The sequence below is a fragment of the Heptranchias perlo genome, chromosome 11 (genome assembly GCF_035084215.1).
Source record: "Heptranchias perlo isolate sHepPer1 chromosome 11, sHepPer1.hap1, whole genome shotgun sequence".
In the NCBI taxonomy this organism is placed as follows: domain Eukaryota; kingdom Metazoa; phylum Chordata; class Chondrichthyes; order Hexanchiformes; family Hexanchidae; genus Heptranchias; species Heptranchias perlo.
The window spans coordinates 8,508,512-8,525,940 of record NC_090335.1 but is presented as its reverse complement, the minus strand read 5'-3'; the positions used below and the strand labels follow the sequence as shown (position 1 = coordinate 8,525,940).

Genomic DNA, 17,429 nt, shown 5'->3' with positions numbered 1-17,429 from the left:
ATATGGAAGATGTGGTCTTTTTACTTTCATGGAGACCCACCATCTTGAGTCTCCCATCATCAGGATGCTTCTCAGCTTGAATCCAGAGTTAGGACCCAACTTGACACCGGTGTAAAGCGGAGTGAGACTCCTAGGAAGAGCTCGCCTCACTCTGCTTCACTTTGGAGTCAGTGCGGACCTTCACTCTTGATTTGCATTGGGAAGGTGTTTCAGCTTCACACTGATGCTAAGCCTATGGAGCATGAACGCGATGTTAAATGATTTTTTTTTAATGGACATTAGTTCTGATCTTGCTTTGACTGATGTTGAACAGCACAGAAATACAAAACTATCATTTCAAATTTGATTTAGCCAGCTTGACATTTTAAGATGTCAAAAATTGATGGATGGAATCTCAGATTCCCCAAAACACCAGGGAAAATCTCATGTTATAAAAAAGAAGTTTGATTTATTCAGTCACTGTAAATCAGTGGCCCCTCAGCATTGCCCCAAAATGAGACAAAATATCGGTTTGTCCACCACTGAGTTTCAACCTCAGACAAGGTGCTGTGGGAAGAGGCTGCTCACAGGTACGCTCTTCCTTTCCGGGGGAAGGATTGGTGATGGAAGGCGAACGTACAAAAACGACGGGCAGCAAAAGATTAGCTGCTCCACTGAGTCTGTCCCAGTCAGCCATGTTGCAACTAAGAAACATGGCCCCCAATACTCCCTCCACACCAGCAGTCATGTCATCTCCTCGGAATTGGATGTGCTCTGCTGTGCATCCGCGACATTCAGCATCAGTACAAAGTGGTTTTGCCGCTTAGCGATGCTGCTGCTGTACTGTACTGTAAGGGCCTGACCAGACACCCAAGGCTCCTTGGAGGATGTAGCAAGTTTTATAGAAAGAAGAAAGAATGTGAATTTACATTGTGCCTCTCACAGCAGGAGACCGGCAGAACTCACTGAGCAATGTCAGGGCCATGGTTTTTCACACATAATATATGTGTGTGTGTGTGTGTGTGTGTGTGTGTGTATATATATATATAGACAAATAGATTAGAGCTGGAGTTAGCATTTCAGTTGTAATTAGTTATAGCATTCAAATGGAAGTGATAGAAATAACAGAAGAAGAATTAGTAAGTTATTTCCTGTTTGGAAAATTGTTGGTACATGTTGTATTTTCTTGACCCTGCAGATTCCACGTGTCCCGAAAGATGCTGTCGCACAATTGTTGCGTTTCACTCATAAGCTTCGGCAGACCAGCGACCCTACAGTAAGTTAAACTTTGCCACAAAATCACACACGTAGAACAAGATGTAAGAAGATGTCTGTGACTGAGAATCTGTGCAAGTTCATGATACAACGTTTAGGATGCAGGTCTTCACGCAGAATACTTGAACGGATGTGGGTTCTCACCCACGATTTCCAGCGTGGTAGAATCCCAATCTCAGCTGCGATGGCAGAGAAAAGGTAATGAGCCGAAGCTGGTCTCGCCAGAGGGAGGGAAAGTGAGAGGGACAATTAGCCTGACATTGGCAGAGGTAGGGGAAACCAGATCATCTTCCTAACCTCTTGGCTGGAGAGAAGCCATAAAATGAATGGCAAGAATTTGCACACCTCAGTCAAAGTAATGTTCTTTCCCTGCGCTTAAGTAGTGATTACTTCGGGGTAGAGCCAATCCTTGTAGTGAGTATTTTCATACTGATTTAAAGAAAGGTAATTTCAGTGTGCACTGAATTGGTGATAATTTGGTGGGTAACAAATTATATTGCTGGTAATAGCCAACAAAACTGTACTTAATAGACCACAGTCATGTAAATGCATTTCTTCAATTAATATTAGTAACCACAGGAAAAGGCAGGGAATTATAAATCTATCCGTATTTTGAAGGATCAGCTGTAGGAAGGAGCCAGAGGATCAGTAACACCTTAAAAGGAGGCAAAGATACAAACCTCCAAACCACTCTTGTCCCAAACTCTTCTTCCAAGCCTTTTTCTTTTGCTGATACGTCTGGTGAGCGTAGAGTCCTTTTGAAAGAGAACTTGACAAGTTCATGAGAATCAAGAAAACTCCTAGTAATGGGGGATAAGCTGCTCGTTAATTGTGATGGGCTAGTGTCGTCTCCTGACAGTTTGCCTGAGGGAAAGAGGAATTTCCCAGATTTCTACCTGAATTAGCAGCAGTTTTTCTGCATCTCGCAGGAGATAGTGTGGTTAGGGGGTGGATGAACAGTGTATGAGGTGGTACCGTTGATTGGGTGGGCAGTCTGGATGGGCCTGATGATCTTTTCTCGCCCTTCTTTTCGTATGTTCCTAAGCTTCCAGGAGTTCTTTCAAGTTTGAGCGATGTGTGTTCATCCATCGTTCACAGTTTTCCAAAGGAAAGGAGTTCACGTCTGAAGGGATTCTTTGTCTGACTAGAGCGAATAGATAACTTCTCAAGCTGGATTGTTTCCAGAGCATTTGGTTGCAACAATTAAAAGATCAGGAGATGAAGTAGAGATCAATCGCCTCAGAAAAGTGAGAAAGTACTGCGTTTCGGAACATGGATAAAGAAAGGACTTTATTTACAAAGCAGCTTATCATGTCAGTCATGGCTCAGTTTTAGTGCTCTCGCCTCTGAATCAGAAGGTTGTGGGTTCAAGTCCTACTCCAGAGATTTGAGCACAAAATCTAGGCTGACAGCTAGGGGCAGTCTTTCGGGTGAGACGTTAAACCGAGGCCCTGTCTGCCCTCAGACGGATGGAAAAGATCTCACGGTACTATTCATAGAAGAGCAGGGGAGTTCTTCCAGTGTCCTGGGCCAATATTGATCCCTCAACCAACATCACTAATACAGATTATCTGGTCATTATCTCATTACTGTTTGTGGGACCTTGCTGTGCACAAATTGGCTGTCGTGTTCCCTACATTACAGCAGTGACTACACTTCAAAAAAGTACTTAATTGGCTGTAAAACACTTTGGGTCCTAAGGTCGTGAAAGGCGCTATATAAATGCAAGTCTTTCTTTATGTCCTCTGAATGCCCCAAAGTACTTCACTTTTAAAGTGCAGTCAATGTTTTACAGGAATGCTATTGCAATGTAATCTCAGATCAGAATTGTTCTTCAACATATTTTCCCTGCAGTCTTCTTCAATTTTAAAGCAATCTCAAAACCTTTGAGGAAAGAAGTGGCTGCTAATATTGGATCATTTGTTTTTTTCTTTCAGGCACAGTCTCTGGCTTCATCACTCTCCACACGCCAGTTACTCCGAATATGCAGCCGGTTTGCGCACTATCCAGAGGAAAGCCTGTACCATGCTGTAAACAAAGCCTGTCTCTCCAGGTAGCTTGGCGTTTAGTTCTCTCTGCCTGTTATCTGGCAAATCCAGATTTAGAATTGCTTATTGAGCTCGTTTCAGTATTGCCCATTTTCAGCTTCACTAAAGAGATGATGGGCAGATTTTTTTGTTTGCCCCGCCTGGGCAGAACACGGGGTGGAACATTGAGCAGGAGGGAGGGAGTCGCATACAGGGGGAGGGAATGGAGCATGCCTGAATTTACTCCTGTTAATTTAAATGGAGGGGAAATCGGGTAGGATCCTGGGTGCGCAATGTTCCACTCTGCAGAATGCCCAGGCAGTAAGGCAAAATTCAACTGATATGTTGTAGGGCTGGAGGAGGTTACAGAGATAGGGCAGAGCCCCATACAGTATGGTAAAATCTTGTGTATGAGTCATACAAATTCTTCTGCACGTTAAGTATAGGGAGATAGGGAGCGGCGAGGCCATGGAGGGATTTGAACACAAGGATGAGAATTTTAAATTTGAGGCATTGCGAGAGCTAATGTAAATCAGCGAGCATTGGATTCAGCAGGAGGTCGAGCAAATCCAGTGGAAATTCAGGCCACGATTACGAAGAGAGTTGAAAAGATTAACCCAGATGATTTGTTCACTGTTGTGAAGCATTTGAAGATCAGGCGACACACATTAAAAATTAGGAAATTAGGAATGAGAGACTTCTATTTTAGGCAAAGGATAAATAGTTATCCTATTTGAAGGCTGTTGAAATGAATAGTGTAAGTGAGTTGAAGAGGCAGCTGCATCTGTTTCTGCAGAGGAAAGGGATAGAGGAAGATGGTGAGAAGGCAGTTAAGTGAGCTTGAGATCAATTCAGAAGGGGCACGCTTGTTGGGCCCAGTGATCTTTTCCTGCTCCGAAGACCAGTGTAAAACTGGGCAAATTGTCTTATAACAAATACAACCTTTAAAGCAACTTTTCATTGCTTTATATTAATTATGCTGCCAAAAATTACAAAAGGGACTGCAGTTACTTGGAGTGACTGGAGAAACTGGGATTTTTCCCCTTAGAGCAGAGAAGGTTAAAGGGAGATTTAATAGAGGCGTTCAAAATTATGAAGGGATTTGATAGAGCAGATAGGGAGAAACTGTTTCCACTGGCGGAGAGTCAGTCACCAGACGATACAGATTTAAGATAATTGGCAAAAAATCCAGGGGGTATATGAGGGGGAATTTTTTTTACGCGGTGAATTGTTATGATCTTGAATGCGCTGCCTGAAAGGAAGGTGGAAGCAGATTCAATAGTAACTTTCTAAAAGGAATTGGATAAATACTTGAAAAGGATACATTTGCAGGGCTATGGGGAAATAGCAGGGGAGTGGGACTAATTGGATAGCTCTTTCAAAGAGCCGACGCAGACACGATGGGCTGAAAGGCCTCCTTCTGTGCTGTATCATTCTATGAAAAGATTCTTACTTGTTTTGTATCAGGAATCTAGGTTGCAGACAGAAATTTGGGTCGACTTTACAAATGCACGCTACTGTTTGCCTTGCTGTGGCAGCCATGCTTCTCATCCATTTGGATGGGAGGCTGTGTGCAGCTCGCCGCTGATTTCCTGATATGCATTGTTTGCAGACTGGGCTCCCTGTCTGTCGTCCACATTCTTTTTTTTTCAAAAAATATACTTTATTCATAAAATTTGTAGCAAAACATACAATACAGTTGTCATATCACATTCCAAACGTACACAATAGAGATTATGCAATTTGCAGGTTACATCAAGTACAGTTCAATGAACACATTGTACGTAATTACAGTTCATGACACTCTGGGGTGTCTCATTGCATTATACTCAATACAGATCTATTGATTACAGATTCATTACAGGTACATTACAGATTCATTACAGGTTCATTACAGCAATTTGAATTTTACATTCTGCCCGGGGTGGGATTTCCCTGATTTCAGCCCCTTGGTATACAATGGCGGGAAGGCTCTAAACGGTTGCCTTTCCCCACAGAGCCTTTGCAGCGGCTGCACCCATCCTCAGTGCGTCCCTGAGCACGTAGTCCTGGACCTTGGAATGTGCCAGTCTGCAACACTTGGTCGATGACAGCTCCTTGTACTGGAAGACCAGCAGTTTCGGGCAGACCAAAGGGCGTCTTTCACCGAGTTAATGGTCTTCCAGCAGCAGTTGATGTCTGTCTCGTTGTGCGTCCGCGGGAACAGCCTGTAGAGCACAGAGTCCTGTGTTACGGAACTGCCTGGGACGAACCTGGACAGATACCACTGCATCTCTCTTCAGATCTTCTTTGCAAAGGCGCATTCCAGAAGGAGATGGGTGACGGTTTCGTCTCCACCGCAGCCTCCTCGGGGACAGTGTGTGGTGGTGCTGAGAGTCCGGGAGTGCATGAAGGATCTGACAGGAAGGGCCCTTCTCACCACCAGCCAAGCCATGTCTTGGTGCTTGTTTGAAAGTTCTGGCGATGAGGCGTTCTGCCAAATGACATTGACAGTCTGCTCGGGGAACCAACTGACAGGATCCATCGTCTCCTTTTCCTGCAGTGTCTCTAGGACGTTACGTGCAGATCACTTACTGATCGCCTTGTGGTCGAAAGTGTTTTTTTGCATAAACTTTTCGACGAGGGACAGGTGGGGTGGAACGGTCCAACTGGACGGAGTGTTCCGTGGCAGCGTGGCCAGGCCCATCCTTCGCAACACCGGGGATAGGTAGAACCTCAGCACGTAGTGACATTTTGTGTTTTCGTACCAAGGGTCCACGCAAAGCTTGATGCAGCCGTACACGAAAGTGGTTATCAGGATGAGGCCTTTCCCCCCTTTCTCCAGAGATTTGTACATCGTATCCCGTGGACATGGTCCATTTTTGATCTCCAGGTAAAGCGGAAGATGGCTCGGGTGACTGTCACAGCGCAGGAGCAAGGTATGAGCCAGACCTGTGCCAAGTACAGCAACACCGAGAGCACCTCGCACCTGATGACCAGGTTTTTGCCCATGATTGAGAGGGATCGTCGATCCCACAGTCCCAGTTTCTGCTTCACCTTGGAAATGCGCTCCTTCCAGTTCTTGGTGCATGCCCCGGCCCCCCCGAACCAGATCCCCAGCACCTTCAGGTAATCCGACCTGACAGTGAAGGGGACAAAGGATCGATCTGTCCAGTTTCCAAAGAACATGGCCTCGCTCTTGGTGCGATTTACCCTGGCCCCTGAGGCCAGTTCGAACTGGTCGCAGATGTTCATCAATCTGCGGACCGACAGCTGATCCGAGCAAAAGACGGCGACGTCGTCCATGTACAGGGAGGCCTTGACCTTAGTGCCTCCGCTGCCTGGGATCGTCACCCCTCTTATGCCCGCATCCCTCCTGATGGACTCGGCAAAGGGCTCGATGCAACACACGAACAAGACGGAGGAGAGAGGACAGCCCTGCCTGACTCCAGATTTGATCGGGAAGCTTTCTGATTCCCACCCATTGATTGAAACGGCGCTACTGATGTTTGTGTAGAGCAGTTGGATCCAATTGCGGATTCCCTCCCCAAACCCCATTTTGGAGAGCACGTCCATCATGTACGTGTGGGATATTCTGTCAAAGTCCTTCTCCTGGTCCAGGCTGATCAGGCAGGTGTTCACCCCCCTGTCCTGTACGTAGGCGATCGTATCCCTGAGTAGTGCCAGGCTATCAGAGAACTTCCTGCCGGACACGGCGCAGGTCTGATCGGGGTGAATTACCACCTCCAGGGCTGACTTGACCCGATTGGCGATGACCTTGGACAGAATTTTGTCGTCCACGTTAAGTAGTGAGATGGATCGCCAATTTTTGATTTCTTCCCTCTCCCCCTTCCGCTTGTAGATGAGGGTGATGATACCTTTCTGCATAGAGTCTGACATGCTGCCTGCCAGAAGCATACTCCTGTACGCTTCCAGCAGGTCTGGGCCTATCCAGTCCCACAGAGCCGAGTACAACTCCACCGGTAAGCCGTCGCTTCAGGGAGTCCTACTCTTCTCAAAGGAACGGACGGCCTTTGTCAGTTCGTCCAGAGTTAGCGGGTGATCCAAACTCTCCCGCTTGCTGTCGTCTAGAACCTCCGTGATAGACGACAAGAAGGACTGGGAGGCCGCGCTGTCTGTGGGCTTCGCGTCGTACAGTCCGGCATAAAAGGATTTGCAGATCCTCAGTATGTCGGGCTGCGAGGACGTGACCGAGCCGTCCTCTTCCTTTAGGCTGCTGATCACAGAGCTCTCTCTGTGCACCTTTTGGAAGAAGAAACGCGAGCAAGTCTCGTCCTGCTCCACGGAGCGGACTCTGGACCGGAAAATGATCTTGGAGGCCTCGGAGGCAAAAAGCGAGGCTTGCTGGTGCTTCACCTCTCTGAGTTCCTCCCCGACATCGATCCCCATCGACTGCAGCAGGAGAATATTCTGCATGCTTTTCTGGAGTCGGGATGTTTCCCTCTGCCTCTCTCTCGCCTTCTGAACACCTTTGAGGATGAAGAACCTCTTGATGTTCGCCTTGATGGCTTCCCACCAGTGCAATGGGGAATCAAAGAGGGGTTTTACGGTTCTCCAACCTTTGTAATCCCTCTTCAGTTCCCAATATTTCCCGAGGTCAACAGTTTCACGTTCAGCTTCCATGTCCCCCACCCACTCTCTGATCGTCCTGTAGGTGATAGTCGACCAGGAGGAGGCAGTGGTCAGAGAAGAACACCGGTGTGACCTTGGTGGATCTGACCTTGAGCTCCATACAGTATCGTAAAATCTTGTGTATGAGTCATACAAATTCTTATGCAAGGTAAGTACCCCACAACCATTTGTACGTCATTGTTCCAATTTACAGAGTTTCCATCAACTGATAGTATGGTTAGGAGGAGTGATTTCAAAACAAGTACAGTATGGCTGGCACAGCAGGTATTAGGGTAAGACAAATATAAACAAATATGTTTCTCCAGGTTTTTGCCAAACCTCGTCCGATCAGCTTTGCACAAGAATCTAAAGGATTGTGGGATTGAGGCAACTTCTGATGATGTGGAAGAACAGGAAGGGGCTGACATCAGATGTAAGTTCAAGATCACTGTGTTTTCTTATAAACCATGTTGAATCATGACAACCCTGTCTGGAATTCTTGCAATATTACAGTATTAAATTTGTGGTTCGTCTGCAATTACAGGTGAAATAAAGTCTGGGATTCTTACAATTGGGAAAGTTTCTGTTCCGTTGTACAATCCAGATGAAAAGATGAAAGTACCAGACGTTCTCTTTTATGAAAACACTCAGGTAATTTTGATTTACAGATATTCGATTGCCATTATGAGGGGAAAAGAAAGACTTGCATTTATATAGCGCCTTTCACAACCTCAGGACATCCCAAAGCGCTTTACAGCCAATGAAGTACTTTTGAAGTGTAGTCATTATTGTAATTGAGGAAACGCGGCAGCCAATTTGCACACGGCAAGGTCCCACAGGCAGCAATGAGATATAATGACCAGATAATCTGTTTTAGTGATGTTAATTGAGGGTCAATTGTTGACCAGGACATTGGGGCGAATTCCCCTGCTTTTTTCCGAAATAGTGCTGTGGGATCTTTTACGTCCACCTGAGAAGGCAGGCGGGGCCTCGGTTTAATGTCTCATCCAAAAGATGGTGCCTCCGACTCTGCAGCACACCCTCAGTACTGCACTGGGGTGTCAGCCTAGATTTTGTGCTCAAGTCTCTGGAGTGGGACTTTAACCCACGACTTTCTGACTCAGGCGAGAGTGCGACCCGCTGCGCCAAGGCTGACAATCTTTGGATGGAACAGAGTAGATAGAAACATACCTTTTTCAGTGGTTGAGATCCAGATGCAAGATTAAGTATAAGAGATTTAAGACAGAGAGCAGGAGAATAATTTTTTACATGGAGGTTTGTGATTATCGGAGTTAGTGATTAGAATCATAGAATGGCTACAGCACGGAAGGAGGCCATTCGGCCCATCAAGTCCGTGCCGGCTCTCTGCAAGAGCGATCCAGCTAGTCTCACTCCCCTACCCTGTCCGCAGCAAATTTTTTCCTTCAAGTACTTATCCAGTTCCCTTTTGAAAGCCATGATTGAATCTGCCTCCACCATCCCCTCAGGCAGTGCATTCCAGATCCTAACCACTCGCCGTGTAAAAAAGTTTTTCCTCATGTTGCCTTTGGTTCTTTTGCCAGCAAATCACCTTAAATCTATGTCCTCTGGTTCTTGACCCTTCCGCCAACGGGAACAGTTTCTCTCCATCTACTCTGTCTGGACCCTTCATGATTTTGAACACCTCTATCAAATCTCCTCTCAACCTTCTCTGCTCTAAGGGGAACAAGCCCAGCTTCTCCAGTCTATCCACGTAACTGAAGTCCTGAGGTTGTGGAAGGTGCTGTAGAAATGCAAATTCTTTCATTTTTTATGCCCTGTAAACTGGTGTTTGGGGATGTGTTCATGAAATTTACCCCTATATCTCCCTGCTAATCCCCTTGTACTCATCTTGTACTCTCTTGGTTAGAGACAATGGAACCAGTTGTCCTGTGAATGAACTGCTGCTCAAGTATAATTGAGAATATGAAATGGGATTTTTTTTTTCAAAGAAAATACTGCAGGTGCTGGAATTCTGAAGGAATAACAGAAAATGCTGGAAATACTCAGCCGCACCTGTGGCGAGAGGAAAGTATGGTTAAAGTTTCATGTCTCAGAATCAAATCTGCCTGTTTCCAGCATTTTCTGTTTCAATCTATTTTAGAGTTTCATGATTGCTATCCTTTTACAACTCCTGTCATGTAGCAGTGTGATTAACTTTAACCTCCTCTGGATTTTCTTTTTCGAATGGTGGTGTAGATTTATACAGGCAGTATAGGTAAATATAGTCATTAACCTGGAGTACAGTCCTCAAACAGTGAATCTACCTTCTAGCAATATCCCTGGCACCCGTAGCTTTAATCAGCCTATTCCTTTATCGGCTACACCACAACCTAGCCCAAACAATACCCCCAGACTAAAAAGGGCCAAGGTCCATCTAGTTCATCTTCTACCATCCTGGTAATCGCATGATACAACGATAATGGAGTTGTTGACTAATCATAGTGATCAATCTCTATCAATCAGTCCACAACAGACCCAGACATGAGGTGAGGAAAATCCCAGTGGTGGAGAGTTTTGGAAACCGTAGGTCCAAAGTCACCTGTTCCTCCCAAACATGCTCCATTTCCCACATGTCATGGCTCAAATTACTCATGTACCTATCCCAAAATGTTATTTTCTGAAAGAAATCTATCTCATTTCTATACGAATGAATCAATGGCTGCTTCCACTGTCCCCTTAGGGAGTCTGTTCCATAGATTCATAGGCTCGTAACAAATAAAATTAACGTTGTCCATCACTTTCACGGGGATGAGAATTCCTAATTTCTGCTAAGTTCTGAAGGATTCTGCCCCATTAGCTCGTCAGTGCATCTCAGACTGCTCCAGTGTTCAAATTATTTCCAAAGTGCATTTTATTTCAGCTCACACTGGCTTGGGAACTCCTTCCTCCACTTTTATCCCAGATCCACTCTGAGTGTTTCCTGGCCGAGAACAGCACAAAGCTGTTTCCCCTTTTTCCCCAAAATGATACAGCACGAGGGAAGAGTTATGGGCTGGACTGCAAGCCCAGCTACGTTGTAATGTACTCTGTTGTTGCACGTCATATTGCTGCTCATAATTATTATCGCAGGTCCATACGACTATAGTAGGCAGAATGGAATCTGCAGAGGAGGGGATTACGTGGTTATAGTAGGTGGAATGGGATGTATAAGAGAGGGAGATATTGCTATAGCCAGCACAGTAGGAACGTGCGTGGGATGGGGCAAAGTCTGGAGGTTAAAGGTTATGGGCCTCTTGGACATTTGACCAGAATATGAAATTACTGTTGATAAATTTTGCCAGTAAGGAAGAATCCTTATTAGTTGGAGTACTTGGAATGTTTCTGGTAAAAGCAGGAAATGTGTGGATAAATTCAGTTACTGGAAATTTGATTTGCCTGACCTGTTTTTTTTTTTACGTAATTTTTTTTCTTCGCACTGAACAGATTTTGTCGAGAAAAGCAATTGATCAGATACTGACAAACAGTAAGAATGCTCCGAGTTATTTAGCCTTATTAACGCTAACCTAGATTCTCCGGCAATAGCTTGAAATGACCTCCTTCTTAATGAGACAACTTGCCAGTAGCATTAACTATGTGCTGTGCTGTGCCGTGCTGGCCTGGATTGCTCCTTAAGTCACCAGCAGCTTCTGATCTCTCGAGTCAAGTGGTTTCCAAACTTTTTTTCTGTTAGAGATTGCTTTCTTTTACAGATCACAAGATACTTGAGATGAGGAAGGCCACTCGGCCCATCTCAATACATCCAACCCTACACTTCACCACTGCAGCATCCAGAACAACCCTACACTTCACCACTGCAGCATCCAGAACAACCCAACACTTCACCACTGCAGCATCCAGAACAACCCAACACTTCACCACTGCAGCATCCAGAACAACCCTACACTTCACCACTGCAGCATCCAGAACAACCCTACACTTCACCACTGCAGCATCCAGAACAACCCAACACTTCACCACTGCAGCATCCAGAACAACCCTACACTTCACCACTGCAGCATCCAGAACAACCCTACACTTCACCACTGCAGCATCCAGAACAACCCTACACTTCACCACTGCAGCATCCAATTGTTTCTTAAATGCTTCCAGGATTTTCACCTCCACCATTCTACCCAGAAGTCCATTCCCAAGTGTTCACTACGTGAAGCAGAACCTCCTAATATTGGTCCTAATGTTACCTATTACGAGTTTAAACCTGTGTCCCGTACTACTCCCATCATTTAATATGAAATAATACTCTGTATTTACCTTTTCCACATAATTTTTTACCTTGTCTGCCTCTGTGAGATTACCCCTCCTTTCCAAGCTGAAAAGCTCAGTCGTTGCCCATAACTCGGACCCCTGACATGAGGAATCAGTCTTGTGATGCCAGTGCTTGAATGTCTCTCTTGTTTTCGTGTTTGGTTTCTGCCAGGTAGAACATTCTCCAAAATAGCAACAGACTTGAGAATCTGTGAAGATCTATTCAGCAGTGCAAAGTGTGAACAGTGCCGTTTTCACACGTCTGTATATCTCAAGATAATACAGCTGTAAAGATTATGGCAGGTCCCAGTTGGCCGCCATCTTGAAATTTGGAAACGTAACCTTTTCTTTTTCAGGTTTTTTCTTCTCTCCAGCAGAAAGTGTGATGAAAGCAGCTGCACTTAAAAACTAATTCTCCATTACTAAATCAAGCCATCTTGAAAAAATTTACTGTTCTCGCTTTTGACACTGTCCAAATCATATACAACTTATGCAACTGTAGGCCCATAATCTATGTCATTACACTGAAGAATAAAATGCAACGGCTTGAAAGCTGAAATAAAAACCAAAACAGCAGGTCAGTGAACGTCTGTTCAGAGAAAAGACAAGTTCCAACTTCCCAGCTGTGTATCCTTCAGGAGGATTGAGTCCTGATGAAAGGAACACACCCAAAATATTAACCTTCTATGTCTCTAGATGTCAGGAATTGCTCGGAGCGGTGAACCAACAGTGCTCGCTGCCCCATCGATTTATACTAACCCACTAACTTACCATGGCCTTTACTGGGTGCAGTTCCTCTAATAGGAAGCGGAGAAGAGCCCAGTGTTAGCTCCAGCGAAGCTGGGACCCATGAGAGAAACAAGAGGCTCGAGCTCTCCTGTCGAACAATTGAAATTGCAGCATTTTTGACAAGCTGCGTTCATTCTCACTGCAGGCTTGGAATGTTAAACCAGGAAGTGAAAGGTACAACATTAAAATCATTGCAAAAACAATTATAGACAGCAGAAGAAAGAGAGGGTAAGAAATAATTGAATTAAATAAAAGAGACGGAAGGGAAAAGTTAAAAAAAAAGTTTTACTTTTAAAAAAACTTTTTTTTTAAATGACCAAAAACTTTTAAAATAAGGACTAATGAGACTCCACATTTTCAAAAGTTAATTTTTAGTTCTTTGGCAGTCATTAAGACTTACAGTGCTACTAAAACTTAGTTTAGACCTGGTATTTTTAAGTGTACCTGTTTTGTGGCGATAATAGTTACTTTTCAGCTGAGCAAGTTGGCGCTTTTTCAATGATTTCACTGATTGCAGCCGGCGATATACCTTTAATTCAAAGCGGTCATATCGCTGGCGAACCAGGTGGAGCAAGTTCTGGATTTCCGCATTTCACTACACGTGCGAACAGGGGACCTTGCTCCTCCATTTCGCCGCTAACAACTGTTGAGCTCACCGTTATTTTCCAAGCAATTCCTGCCCCATTGTGTTCTGCTGTTCCAGACTTAGGTCATTCCTTGGGAAGCAGGAACCTCTCAACCTATAAGGAGGCTGGGGCAGTCTGGCTTCATGATTTCTTAATCACTGTAATACTTAGTTCAGATGAAATAATTTAAGTCATGAACCTGATGGGAAAGTTGAGCCTGTGTGTGATGACCAAATATCTGTCAAACAGGGTGATGTGGACAAGAGGTTGAAAGCTGAGCCTTAAAAATGATTTTTGGTGACATTGGACGAATTTCTAATGCATCGTCTGACATTTCTCTTTCCATTATCTCAGTTGAGATGTGAATCCATTTCAAATAACAGTGGATAATAGAATATCATATGGCCGTGTTAACACAGTATATGGATGATAGTGCCTACTGTTGTTACTAGGCCTATAAATCCTTTAGCACTTCTAACATCATTACATTAGTACCAAAATGAAATGTTCATAGAAAAATGTCCAAAAGCCTGGGGTAACAATATGATGAAGTAATTTTTCACTGTGATCCTATTTAGTGAATCACAGCTTCATGGGCTGCTAACTGACTTTTGGTCTTGACCCTTTCTTTTGCTTTGGTACTCACAAATACATTGAGACTTCTCAGTGTGCTGTTAACGGTAAAATTAAATGACTGCTGTGTCATGAGGTCAGTACTTGTGTCTGGTTTCAGCCTTGGCTTTTCTTGAGCAACTTCAAATTGATGTGATTGTAATGTAAAATAAATTGCTGTCACAAAATGAAAAAAGAACAGCTGAACCTGTGCCACTCTAATTAATCTGCGTTAATTTGGAAGAAACGAGGCTGGAAATTGATCAGAGCACTGTCGCGGTTTCAGATCCTGTGCAGCAATAATTGCAATTCAGACTATTTCATTACGTTACATAGGCTACTGTACCAGGGACAGTGTGCTATTGGGTTTAAGCACCATGTATAAACTTGATGCAAGATTAGACAAACAATTAGACTAAGGTATAACACACCTTTTAGAAAACAGAAACACATGTTCCTGCAATATGTTAATTTCTATTAACCCGTGTGGTGTTGTAAGGGGGGGGTAAAGATGTTTGTCCTCGTCCTTGAATGGTTGAAATTGTGAAAATAGGAATGATATGCTGAGTTATTATATATTCCAGTCACAATTTAAACTGGAGAAGATTTGTTCCATTTGTTTTCTAAATGATTTACGTGTTCTTATTGATTTGGTGAAGCAATTCTTTGTCAGATTAAAGGGAGGTTGCTTGACAGTTGATTGGTGGTAAAGATACTTGGGAGTTAAGAAGCTATTATTCAGTCAATGAATCTGGTGATACTTGAGTGGCTTTTTGACCACAGCACAAACTGAGATTGAATTACAGCTTTTAACTGTCTCACTATTTGTGACTAAATCAGTGCTGAGTATAGGACTTTATTTGGTCAATACAGTGTTTAAAATCTATGGGGGATAAATTGGGCTGCTTAGCGCCCATTTTTTAGGTATTACGCACCCGCCTAAGGTCTGAAACTGGCAGCCACGATGCACACGCACACACCCGATGGGAAGTGTGCAGCGCGCCATCTTGGTAAAGGGTGGTGTGAATTCAGCAGTTGATGAGGCTAGTGGTGCAGCTGTTCTCTTACCTTGACAACTCTTGTCAGATCATTGAACTTCTTACAACACTGCATCCAGCTACGTGGAGCCATACCTCTGGCATTCACCTCCTCTGCGACCTCCTCCCACTTATCATATGTCTTGAGGGTCTCCTGCCCCCTGCGGATATTGAATATCCCACCTCCTTTCCACTTCCTATACCAAGGACTCCAGTGCAACATCAGAGAACCTTGGTGCACACTCTCTGCTTCCTTCTGCCATTCTTAAAGATAAAGGTAAAGATTTCCTTCAGTTCCAATTGCAGCCACAATACACCTCCCCTTTAAGAGGTGCCACATGTCTTTAAGTAATGCTGTCCACTCCCCATATTGGAGCCCCCTCCTCATACGTGAGCCAATCAACAGCATGGGTAGCGCTGGTTGCACGCAGCAGTTATTAAAATCAGCAGGCAGCACGAATATAATGTGATGCCTGCGGCGCTATGAACGGGCACGGGTTAATCACGGACCGCCATCCCCATGCCCATTTTCATGTCTTGTCCAATTGAACTCCTAATATGTCTTACTACTGCATTGTGAAGCTACTGAGTTGCCTCGTGAAAACACGTGAGTGTGATGTATCAGCTCAATTAATGTGTGTTTGTTAACTTGATGAAGTAAAGTTGTTATTCACTGTGAGCTCCACCTCTGTTCACCGAGGGATCTCAGTTTATCTTATTAGTAAGGAGTACAGATGACAGAAACAGCAGTGCTTTTAGAAACTGTTCTGTAGGAAAGATGACAGGAAGAGGAGCCTTCATCAGTTTAGTAGACGTATGAGGTAGTTGGCAGTGCACCTGGAGTTCCATTGCCTCGATGTGAAGCCTGAATTTCACAGCTCATCCTGATGTACCAGGTGCCTTTGCTTGCCAGACATATGTGTTAACTTTTCAGATGATTTCTTTTCAATTCTCATCAATCATCAAAAAATATCATCTGTGTCAAATTGGCTCAGTGGTAGCACTCTCTCTTGCCTGTAAGTCAGGTTATGGGTTCAGGCCCCACTCCTGGACTTGAGCACATAATCTAGGCTGAGTGCAGTACTGAGGGAGTGCCACGCTGTCAGAGGCGCCATTTCTTTGGATGAGCTGTAAACCAAAGTTCTGTTTGCCTGCATAAGTGGATGTAAAAGCTCCCATGGCACTAGTTGAAGAAGAGCAGGAAGTTCAGGTGCTCTGGCCAACATTTATCCCTCAACGACTAAAAATGATTTGGGGTCGTTATTTCATTTTCTGTTTGCAGGACTTTACTGTGCACAATTTGGCTGCTGTGTTTGCTACCTAACAACAGTAACTAAAAAGTAATTGCTTATTGTCAAGTATTTTGGGACATCCTGAGGATAGATACAAGTTTTTAAAATTTATTTCAAAATGACATAACAGTTGATTGAAATCATTAGTGCCTCATTTTATTTGATAATCTTTTATAATGGGGCACTGTGATCATCTACATGAAATGGTCCATCTAATGATTTGCCATCTAATGACTCAATGACAGAGGCAGTTTTTATACTTGGCTCACAACTACTTTTTCCCCCCTTCCCCAGACAACATTGCCCCAACTGGGCTTCACGTCTCCCACCCTGGGACGAAGGTGGTGTGGCACTCATCTTCAACTCTCACCTTGGCTTATCCTCACACTCTTCAATCTCATATGAACACTTCATTCTTCATTGCTTTTCCCTCTCTTGAGAGATCCTCACTGTCTATCATTCTGTCGACTCCACAGCCCCCTCCGTGCTTTCCTTGCCAAAAGTTTGACCCTTGTGTCCTCACTTAGCCTTTCCACTGGGTGACTTATCATGCTCAGTGCCTTTAACCTGCACCTGAACTCACATCTGCCCCATCTACTTTGATTTTTCTGCTCTCATTTCCTTCCACAACCTCACTCTCACATAATCTCTCCCACCCACATCTGCAGCTACCTTGACCTCACCACCTTCAATCACCAACTGGGCCAGCACCAATCACGCCATTTCATTCATCATAAATATTCTCCTGCCCACCTCTTAAGTCCACCCTCTTATTTCAGCCCTGGAGAAAAACAACATGTTTACCTCTCCCAAGACTTCCTGTTTGAGTCTGTCCAATCCAGTTTCTGGTCAGCCTCCAACGTTGAGAATGGCCTGGTCAAAGTCCCCAATGTGTGCTGTGAATGGCTGTGGCCATGG

General features: G+C 44.4%; 1 protein-coding gene across 1 annotated transcript in view; it reads left to right on the top strand.

The window, feature by feature from the left end:
* Nucleotides 1–17,429, top strand: part of vwa8 (von Willebrand factor A domain containing 8) — a 387,545-nt gene that overhangs the window by 154,409 nt on the left and 215,707 nt on the right. The window contains exons 16-19 of the mRNA XM_067992504.1: nt 1,178–1,255; nt 3,192–3,307; nt 8,219–8,325; nt 8,437–8,543. Coding sequence (XP_067848605.1) covers nt 1,178–1,255; nt 3,192–3,307; nt 8,219–8,325; nt 8,437–8,543 — 408 coding nt within the window. The remainder of the gene's footprint in view (nt 1–1,177; nt 1,256–3,191; nt 3,308–8,218; nt 8,326–8,436; nt 8,544–17,429) is intronic.